We start from the raw sequence: 10,265 nt of genomic DNA on the forward strand, positions 1-10,265 counted from the left end.
TGAACACATTTATTAGAACTGAATCAGTATTTAAGTGCAGTATTTTGGGGGTTTCTGGGTGGTTTATGAAACAAATAAAACACTGAGACAGTCTCTAAACAGTTTATTATATTTTCTTAAGCTTCCTCACCCTCAAAAACCATTAACTGATGTGACACGTAATGTTCACGCCCCCTCTCAGCAAAGTAGCCAATGAGAAGGCGGCCCATGCAAGGCTACCGGAAGCTGAAAGCCACAGCATCATAAACACACAGGACAGAAGACACAAATACTGATCTGAATATTAAATTTTCCCCACAGTTGGACGCACTCATACAAATGGGAATGACAACACTGCACAAGTACTTTGAACTCAAAAGAAAAGGGAAAGAATTGCTGAGTTGATAGACTGCACTTATTGATGCCCCGCTATATTAGCAAACATGCTTCCTTGTTTAATCGCTATCAATCTATCCATTTCCTAAAGCGTTTGACCTCACTGACCTGGAGCCTATCCAAGATCATGGGATACACCCTGGATCGGTCACTGCCCAATTGCAGGATATACACGGACAAACGAGCAGTGGCTCTCAAAATGTGGCAACATGAGTTGTTTGGGATTCTGCTTGAGGTTTTGAAAGGATCACACAACTAAATGTTCAAACTGTGCAGAATGTTACAGCTTCTTATTTTTAATCCGGTACAATTGTTTAGTGCAGTTCAGTTGTATTTGACCTTTTTCTGTAAAGTGAATTTGTTTGATTTGTTCCAAAATGCGTTATTTGTGATTTTTAAGGGGTTTAAAAAATAAAAAAAGGATTTTCACATTTTCAGTTTTCTGCTTTTTGGGGGGTGAAAAATAAATATAAAACCACTGAGAAGAGTCTTCTAACAGGCATGTTTCGGGATATGGGAGGAAGCCTGAGCACCAGAAGAACACAAATGTAGAACAGAGAAGCAGTCCACCTGCTGAATAAATACTACTACATACATTTTTTTCCTCAAATAGTGCGGTCATTGGGGCACGTTGGGCCTCTTGTGGGCAATTCTCACGTGCCTCCCGAGAGACTCCATCCATTTGAAGGCCTTGCTGCAGTAAATGCACACGTAGTGTTTGCCCTCTGTGTGTATGGTCTGGTGTCTGTTGAGAGCGCTGGTGGTGATGAAGCTCTTCCTGCAGATGTCACACCTGTAGGGCCTCTCGCCCGTGTGCGTCCGGATGTGAGCGGCCAAGTGGGAGCAGTTGCCGAAGCGCTTGTCGCAAACTGAGCAGCTGTAGGGCTTCTCTTTGCCCTCGTCGCCGCCGCCGTGATACAAGTGAAAGGGCAAGATCGGCTCGTGCAGGGCGGCCCTCACGCCTGACGCTGAGGACATGAAATCTTTAATGTCTGACTCCAGATCATCCAGAGGCTCTGAACTGTGGCCTAGCCAGAACTCCCTGTGGTTCCTCTCTGGTTCTTTCTTCACCTGGGTGGCATCATTGGGATGCTCCAAGCTGCTGCTACTGCCTTCTTCCTCCATGTTCTGGGACTCAGGGGCCTCCATGTCAGCTGATGTTGCCTCCTCATGCTTCTGAGGAGGAGGAGGAGGAGGAGGTAGGTGGTGATGGGTATGCTCCTGCAGCTGGGCTCCGTTACATGCATCTAGTTAGAAAAAACGACATAATGAAACACCACGCAAATACAAACAATGTTTTTTGATTGATGTATGTCATCGAAACCAACCTGACTTGAGAAGCCTCAGCTGCATTCTGAGGCGACCGATTTCCAAGTCCTTCACGCGGCAAAGCTCCTCTTTGTACTCGTCTATTGTCTTCTCGACGGCGCCAAAGATCTCGTCCGCTACCGCCGCCAGCCGCTCGTTGAGAAAAGCTTTCAATGAGAGCATCATGGTCGCTTGGCTTGGAGAGGAAAAAGCTCCAATTTGGACCTCCGAGACGTATTTTTTTACGGGACCCTGAACGTCACGCTCCGCTTGTAAATACGGAAATGAACTTCCGACAATAGAAATATACGAGTATTTTTATGCTGCCCCTACCGTAGTGGAGGTGCAACTACACGACAGCTAATGTTTCAATGTATATGAACATTATTTAAATAATAAATGCTGAGGTTGTCCTGTCATGTATCATGGTATTTTCACTCAGAATTATTGTAAAATAATTTTAGGTGACTACAAAAATAAAACAGTGCAGTAAACAAAAACAACACTTTGGTAAACATTTTACTTGTACAATCGTGTATAGTGCTATCTTGCCCTCTGAAATAAAATACTAATACCTGTAATTTAAAAATAAAATAAAATTGTCTGAATAAAATTTAATTAAAAATAAAATATATCCAATAATCGTCGTGTATTAAGTTGTCCGCAGATTTATTGTAAAATTAAAAGTACATAGAACAAATAATATTTGTGACTTTATATTCATTATTTCACAATACGAAAATTCAACATTCTATCATATCAGAAGCATTTCTTTAAATTAACAAGTCAGAATCGTTTATGTAAAATCATAAAAACATCTAAATTGATTTTATATCTTGTAGATCATTTACTTTTATTTCACTATAAAATGTTTTTTGTCTTTAGGCTGCACAGACAAATGACAGTGGTTGGTGAGCTCAAACAAATATATATTTTGCACTCTTTGGGACATATTTCTTGTCCAATTCAGTCCTCTGAGGCTGTACTGAATTCAACAAACTGCATGAATGAAACAAAATAAGACATTAAGACAGTCTGTAATCGCTTTATTAAGTTTCCTTACAGGTTTGTCACCCTCAAACCCATCGGCCGTGACACAACATGAACGGACACGTAATGGATACGCCAATGAGAGCGTGGCTCATGCATAGCTACGGGGAGATGAAAGCCACAGACGAAAAATTACAAACAAACGTTCATAAAAAAAAAAAAAAGAAAAAAAAACTGTGATTGAAACACGAGCTGGTAACCGTTTCAAGTAAACTGACGGTCAGTGTTGACAACTTGTTGTTAAAGTGGTAAGTGCACGTAAGTTTTCAACGCATGTGCCAACCCGCTACAATCCTTTTCCTCAAAACGAGACACACTCAGACACACACAAGGAGAGCATGACAGTGTTGCACAGGTATGTTTAATTAAAAAAAAATAATAATAATACAAGGGGAGGACTAAGTGCAGAGTTGATGGATCTTCAGATTCTCTACATCTTGGCGTTGATGATTTCGACGAATTCGGGCTTGAGGGAAGCGCCGCCGACCAGGAAACCGTCCACGTCGTTCTGGGAGCTCAGTTCCTTGCAGGTGCCGCCGGTCACGGAACCTGCAAGACGAGCACATGAGATGAGACACGGATGCAAGATGGTTGTTTTTTGTTGTTGTTGTTTTTTTTTTAGGAAAGGGGGGGGGTCCACAACAGACCTCCATAGATGATCCTGACGGAGTTGGCGACCGCCTCGGACACGTTGGTCTTGAGCCACGCCCTCAGCTTCTCGTGAACCTCCTGAGCCTGGAAAATTTACAACAATGTAGGAGATGCTTTGGTGGCGCAAATACTTCATTATTATTTCTTCAGTCATCTTTACGAATGAGTTTTTTTTTTTTAAATGATAATTGACTTTTATTTCCTACTTTTTCAAAATAGGCTTCAGACTTTTTTCGTTTTTTTCCCCACAACCTCTGTGGATAATAAAATAAAATAAAATAGCGAGACATATTGGTACTTTATAGGGCCTGACTCATTGAGTTTTTGAGGCCGATGCGTGCCAGAAAAAAAAAAAATACTGATTGCAGATTAAAATCGGACGATTAATTAAAAAAAAAAAAAATGCCTAAAATAAAATTTTACACAAGCAATGTATTAAACCTAAAATGTAGCTTGAGTGTAAAGCAATTTACATTGTTTTCAAAGACAAAGTCTATTAAATGGCCTCAACACCAAATATAACTTGATATATTTAAGCATACAAGGTTATGGTATATTATTCTGTTTAATAAATAATGAGACGAGTGTTCGTTTTTTGTTGTAAACGGTTAAAGCACATAAGGGTAAAAACAACTATATTTCAGAGTCTGTACATTTTTGCATTCAAGTTCAAGAAAGTTGAAACAGTAACACCAAGTTTGAGTACTTTTGTCACCTCGAGCACCTGCTGGCATCAGAAAGCCAAATTTTACCTGCTGTGGAGAGGCTGTCTTGCCGGTGCCGATGGCCCACACGGGCTCGTAAGCGAGCACCACTTTGCTCCAGTCCTTGACGTTGTCTGGAACAAAACGAGACAGGAGATAAGACGACCTGGGAATTCCAACAATCAGAATTCCCAAAGCGCTGAAGCCACAACTGTATTTGGCCTTGTTTATCACACCTCATTGCAACAAGCTCCAGTTTTCTGAGATCGACAGTGTGCGCCGAAAACAAAGAGGCAGCGGGTGGTAATGATTGACTTTTAGAGATGTCAGATAAGACCCCCTTGGAATTCCAACAATAGCTTTTGTGTCTGTATATTGCGGCAAGAGTTATGGGAACCCATTTCGGCAATGTGCATGATTTTTGTGAAGCCACACGCAACAAATAAAGAGCTCTTGCCACAGTTAGGAAAACTGAGAAATTTCTCAAGTACGAGAACATTTTCCGATTAAGTTATTTAACGGCCTAAATATAATTTTGAAAAATACAAAGCGATGATAAACGGTCCATTATGTAAAGTATGTAGAGTAATGGTGACAAGTATCTTAAAACAAGATTATTTTTTTTGCTTTTTTATAACAATAAACAGGTTCTTGCTTTATTTGCGTCATCCTATTAATTAAAAAACTAAATCACTAACAGCTAGAGATTTTTCATGAGTCAGTTTTGATTTAATTTTGACTTTAATTTTTTAATTCAGATTTATTAAATTAGTTTTTAGAGCAAGACTGTTAGTTTCAATGTATGCATTTATTTTTTTTGAAAATTTCAGTTTAGTGTATTAGATTTTGTTTTTTTGAATATTTGGATTGTTTGAGTGCAAATTATAAAAAAAACCTTTTAAAAAATTGAAAGCTCACAGGAGCTTACAGACAAAAGACATTTCCGCTATAATCGCCGAAGTCTTTGTTTTCTTAAAAAGCATTTTTGTTTTCATTTTATTTCATTAACAATTTGTTTTTCTAAAGTTCATCAGCTTCAATAACCTTGCCACTCACACAATTTAATAAAATGACTGTCAACGTACCTGCGATGACCTTCGTCTGAGCAAAGACGACCTTCTCGGTGATGCCTCCCTCCCTCTCGTCCAGCTTCTCGCCGATGCAGGCAATCACGCCGAGGCCGTTCTCCAGCGCGTGGGCCGTCTTCTGCCCGATGAGCTGACGAGACAGGACGGGTGACCTCTCATTCACCAGTTGCGTGCCACTCTAGCGTCCTGACGGCGAATGCGCACTCACCTCGTCACTCTCGCCGAAGACATGGCGCCTCTCCGAGTGTCCCAGGATCACCCAGCGGACGCCGCAGTCCTTGATCATCGCAGGGCTGACGGCAAACACAAGTCACGGAAGGTGAAAAGGTGCCATCTTTTGTGCGGTAAAATTAAGGTTAGGGCGGGGAGGGCATACCTGATCTCCCCAGTGAAAGCCCCCTTGGCGACTTTGTAGCAGTTCTGGGCGGCGACACCGAACTTGGCGTCCAGTTTGGACCTGGCAAAGTCCAAGTAGATGGATGGGGCGCCGCACACCACCTCTGCAAAAAGAATTGGTTTTATTATCAGACAGACAGTAGGATCCATGTTAGGGCTGTCCCCCCTTAGAGGAGCTTACTCTGGAATTGTTTTTCTTTCCCCCCCTAAAGACGACACAGCGGACACCCATTCTGTACCCCCTCTCTTAGTCAGCATTTTTTTTTCAATGTCTCTTGGACCGGTTTGCTTTGGTCTGTTCCATCTCGATGCATCCTGTGATACAATGGCAATAAAGCTCTTTTGATTCTGAACAAAACTGACAAAGCGATGGAGGAGAACATCATTTTCCAAAACGGAAAGGCTGCATTGATTTTGGTCGGTAGGCTTTATTTCTTCATTTATGTATTTATTAATTATTTTTTATATTTTTATATATATACAGATTATATATTCACTACCAGCCGAGTAAGAAAAATGGATCTTCGACGTCTTTAACCGTCAATGGTAGTAAATGAGTTAAGAAATGCAGTCCACATGTTAACATATCATTTTTTAATGAAACATGAAAAGTTGGATTTGAAAAGTCACACTTTTTTGGCAGAATTTTGTTATAATAGTGAACGCTTAAAAAACGGCAAGTCAAAGTGTTTAAGAAGTCAACTGGGGTTTAATATTAATTCATGGTTCATTTCCCATTATTTTTGCGGAAAACTAACCTATAAAACCAAAGTACGCATGTAGAATAAATCTGATGTTGTAATACAGATTGAGTTATTTTTTATGTTTGTTGAAAAAAATGTATGGGGGGGGGACGGGGACCTTTAAAAATAAATTGCGGATTAAATGGCAATATTTGGGTGGGTGCAATTATGGTCGATAATTTTCCAAAACTATTTATCCCTAATTCAAGGCATTGAAAAGCTTCTTGTTCAATTTCTTTTGTCTATTACGCACTATAATTAGTCTACTTGACCACTGTAAAGCACATATGGAAAACTGACTCCTCTTCTATGAGAGGCACTATAAAAATAAATTTTACTTACTCAATTTGCATCCACCATAATAGTCTTGTATGTATACCCAAACAGATAGTTGTACAAAAGCTGTTTCCTTCGGGCATTTGTGCTAGCTGCTTTAATTTCTCCATCGCACCAACATTGATTCAAAGATATCATTATTTGAGGTACAAAAAGTCAATCAGAAACCAGCGTTTCTAAATGAGCAAACACTTAAATCTTATCGAAAGGAAGTACAGCATACTCGGGTCGCACAGAGAAGTTGATACACCGGTATTCAAATTGTAACTGTACCCACTGGGTCATCTATATTAAAACACGGCCCCGTGTCATTAATGCTGCGCTAAAGGTCAATTCTCTGCAAACCCCTCTGCATAAAGTTCAGTAGTGTGCTGCAAAAGGTCACCGACGGGGTCGCATTCTGCAGAGGTCACGTCTGGCTGATGGTAAAGAGCGAGCTTCAGCTGGCTCCCTGAGGGGCGTATGCAGAGATGGGGCGAAGTTCAAGGATTTTATGTATGTGTATAGGGGGTTATGGTGGTGGCGGTGGTGGATTGTCTGATGAGGCCTGTGAGCGACAGACACACGCGCACACCCACAAAATAGTTGCACAATCCAAACGTAGACGAGACAGTGGAAACTGGGTTTAACACACTCAGCAACTTCATTGTGCTCTGACAGTGATTACAAGCACTGTGCAAGCAGAACCAACAGACCCATTTGGTGGGTTTCGCAAGCCTGCAGGAGAAAGGAGGTTAATGCCAACTGTTGCATTCAAGCCACAACTGGAAAAATCGGACACAGGAGGACCTCCCGTTACAGTTTTGCTCAATGAGTGACAGTTTGTTGCGTTTGCTTTTCGGATGGATCCGGTTCGAATGTTTTAAAAGCAGCACGAATTGTCTATACAGAATAATTGATTAATTTTAAATTAAATGGGAGATTCTGATTTTATTTTAGCGCCCTGAGTGTACGCGAATGCACCGCGAACAACAGCCGCAAAACCAGACTACGTGCTGTCGAGCACGCCCTCCATTGAACGATTAACGTGACACAAAATCAATTGAAATCTCAATTAACATACACGTACCCTTTCGCAAAGGGTTTATAATCAAGACGTTTAATGAATTGCGCAGCTATGTGGTTTTTGAACGCTACGATGGCGCTTTTCTTACCAACATCAGGGTCCACCTTGGCGGAGTTCATGGTCTGAATGAGCTCGCCGAGGCTCTTCTTGTCGCCGTTCATCTTCCAGTTTCCACCCACGAAGAATTTCCTGCTCATTTTGGCGTTGGGTAGTGTATTCGATGTGGAAGGAAACCCGGCTGAGGTCTGCTTGGACTTGGGAGGGGAGAAAAGCAAACGTCAGAGAGCCGTGCGGCTTATTTATAAAAAACGGATGAGTTAACTCCTCCTCTGGATCGGCTTGATTGGCTTGTGTCGGACCGCCCGTAAACGGGCCTCCATGTTTGAGGAAGGAGAAGAGCAGAATGTCATGAGGCGTTCAGGGGATTTGTGGAAAACCAGTCTGTTGTGTGATGAGCTAGTTTAATAAGAAAAATACTGTAAACACAACATTGAACTCTATTTAACTGCACGTGTATTCGAATGTAAAAAAGGCAGGGTGGGTGTTAAGAGTGGCGTCAAAGTAGAGGTTTACGGGGCTGGGCTAGGTGGTGGCCAATAGTAATAAGAATTAAAAAATAAATAATTTTGACGCCGTAAACTAAATCTATTGGTCCAACGAGATAAAAACACCAGTGACCAAATGATCTAATGGGATTCATCGCATTTTTAAAATATTTTTCTCATATTTTGCAAAAAGAGAACCCCGTCTTCAAATGTTAATTATAATAATACTAACATCTGATGCGAAAATATCACAGTATTTATTGCTGTTATTCACCTGAATGATGATTATATTATGAAATCAATGATCTTTTGTAAATAACGTTTATTTCCGTACTAAACAGAAATATTTTGAAATTTTGAAAAAGGATGCTCTTGGTTGATGTCTTCATTCAAATAAAATATTTACTGTCTAATATGGAGTTCGTTTCGTAATTATGGAACCACAGCCAAAAAATGAATTCCGGGGGAAAGCAGGACGATGCAGTGTCGTCACGCCAATTGATTGGCCCTTTTTTCGTCGCCCCACCCAACAGCTTTAAGCTGATTGGTCGGCATCGAGTTGAAATGCCGATAGCAGACGGCTGTCATAGTTAAACTCAAACCACTACAATTTATTTATAAAATAGTTATCGTCGGTAGATTTACCAAAGGACTATTGCTTATATGGGAATACTTGACACTTCAGAGGGGTGTGTGTGTGTGTAAATAATAACATGCCGAGTGACACCGTCACCTAAAGTTATTCGTCCAATGCAATATTAACACCGGCGAAGCATTGCACAAATCGGAAATGTAACTCTTTAGATATTTTTCTAGTAGGCTTCTCTTAAAGAGAAGCCCTCCCTGAATTGTCAATAACAAACGTTTAAGACATTTTGTGGAAACAGTGGATGGCTGTACTTCAAGTGATAGGCTTCATCAGGTTTGACGCGGAAGTAACTGCGTCTCATTTGGTTGCTAAATGTCTGTATAACCCAGCACTGTGTTGCATCCATTAAATGTTCTGTTTCTATTAAAGACGCCTCTAACTTAATCGATTTTATATCGCCATAAGAATAATTTGGCGTGGGGGGCAAAGCTAAGACTATCTAATGACGTTCCTCAATTTGATTGGCTCTTTCGCTGTCGCCCCCTCCACCGATTGGTCAATTTTTATTTAATCTAAATCATCAGCAGACTACTATCATTGTTTTCAATTCAAAACGCCATAATTTATTTATAATGTGGTTATCGTTTTTATTTACGCTGTAGTTATTTGCTCTTGTGTGTGACCCACCCAAACTCACACCTGTTCGACCTGTTGCCCTCTGGCAGGCGCTACAGATGCATCAAATCAAGGACCAATAGACTGAGAAACAGTTTCTTTCCGAGAGCCATCTCCATACTGAACTCTCACACACACACGAGACCACCCTAACCTCGCAAAACAGCATTGTGATGTGTTTCTATATGCCCTATTCAGTACTGAATTCCATTGCACTGTCTTCTTTATTTATCTAATTTATATATTTGTCTGTATTATTGTTGTATTGCACTGGAGAGGGGAGCCCTCTAATCTCGTTGCACACTTGAGTACAATGACAATAAAGGGATTTCTATTCTATTCTATTCTATTCTAATTCGACACTTTCGTCAAGAAGCTGGGCGACACCGTGACTAATGGGTCCAAAATTATACGCAATCGGACGGTAACATTTTTGAAATATTTTTCCAGCAGGTTTCGTTTGAATAGAAGACTTTCCCCAATTATTAAAATTTGATGATCAAAATGAACAACCAGAGATTGTTTCTGTAAACTACCTGGTGAGTTTATGTCGACCTTGAAATTAATGAGTACACGTAAATTGCGATGGCCAGAAATAATAATCAAGTTTATTTATTGTTAGGAAACCCACACCGAAGGTGGATAGTTCAATCAAACACACAAAAACATTTTGAAGATAACTATTGTAAACCTGTACTGTATGTCTACATTTCATCCAATGTAGTTCTCCTATCAAGCC

General features: G+C 40.5%; 2 protein-coding genes and 1 non-coding gene across 3 annotated transcripts; 1 reads left to right on the forward strand and 2 right to left on the reverse strand.

Annotated features, from left to right (window-relative positions):
* Positions 1-88: 88 nt before the first annotated feature.
* On the reverse strand, positions 89-1,960 carry LOC148328783 (uncharacterized). The gene is made up of 2 exons (XM_088306778.1): positions 1,704-1,960; positions 89-1,622 (listed from the first exon to the last, which is right to left on the reverse strand). Exons 1-2 carry the CDS (start codon positions 1,867-1,869, stop codon positions 994-996), a joined length of 795 nt encoding a protein of 264 aa, XP_088162904.1. The 5' UTR covers positions 1,870-1,960; the 3' UTR covers positions 89-993.
* A 752-nt stretch (positions 1,961-2,712) lies between these two features.
* Positions 2,713-8,003, reverse strand: tpi1b (triosephosphate isomerase 1b). The gene is made up of 7 exons (XM_088307359.1): positions 7,806-8,003; positions 5,553-5,676; positions 5,385-5,469; positions 5,174-5,306; positions 4,137-4,222; positions 3,381-3,468; positions 2,713-3,282 (listed from the first exon to the last, which is right to left on the reverse strand). Exons 1-7 carry the CDS (start codon positions 7,912-7,914, stop codon positions 3,164-3,166), a joined length of 744 nt encoding a protein of 247 aa, XP_088163485.1. The 5' UTR covers positions 7,915-8,003; the 3' UTR covers positions 2,713-3,163.
* A 1,047-nt stretch (positions 8,004-9,050) lies between these two features.
* On the forward strand, positions 9,051-9,104 carry LOC148328785 (U7 small nuclear RNA). Its single transcript, XR_015845723.1, has one exon. It is a non-coding gene; the product is annotated as a U7 small nuclear RNA (small nuclear RNA).
* Positions 9,105-10,265: the final 1,161 nt, after the last annotated feature.

The sequence above is a fragment of the Idiotropiscis lumnitzeri genome, chromosome 10, assembly GCF_059441095.1.
Source record: "Idiotropiscis lumnitzeri isolate Australia: NSW breed Sydney's pygmy pipehorse chromosome 10, RoL_Ilum_1.0, whole genome shotgun sequence".
Lineage (NCBI taxonomy): Eukaryota > Metazoa > Chordata > Actinopteri > Syngnathiformes > Syngnathidae > Idiotropiscis > Idiotropiscis lumnitzeri.

What these genes read in the sequence shown, in the direction of transcription:
- LOC148328783 (XM_088306778.1), bottom strand. Translation starts at nt 1,869, where the DNA reads ATGATGCTCTCATTGAAAGCTTTTCTCAACGAGCGGCTGGCGGCGGTA. An exon ending in GCTGAGGCTTCTCAAGTCAG is followed by an intron (nt 1,623 to 1,703) that starts GTTGGTTTCGAT and finishes TTTTCTAACTAG; the next exon opens with ATGCATGTAACGGAGCCCAG.
- tpi1b (XM_088307359.1), bottom strand. Translation starts at nt 7,914, where the DNA reads ATGAGCAGGAAATTCTTCGTGGGTGGAAACTGGAAGATGAACGGCGAC. An exon ending in CAAGGTGGACCCTGATGTTG is followed by an intron (nt 5,677 to 7,805) that starts GTAAGAAAAGCG and finishes TTCTTTTTGCAG; the next exon opens with AGGTGGTGTGCGGCGCCCCA. An exon ending in GCTTTCACTGGGGAGATCAG is followed by an intron (nt 5,470 to 5,552) that starts GTATGCCCTCCC and finishes GTTTGCCGTCAG; the next exon opens with CCCTGCGATGATCAAGGACT.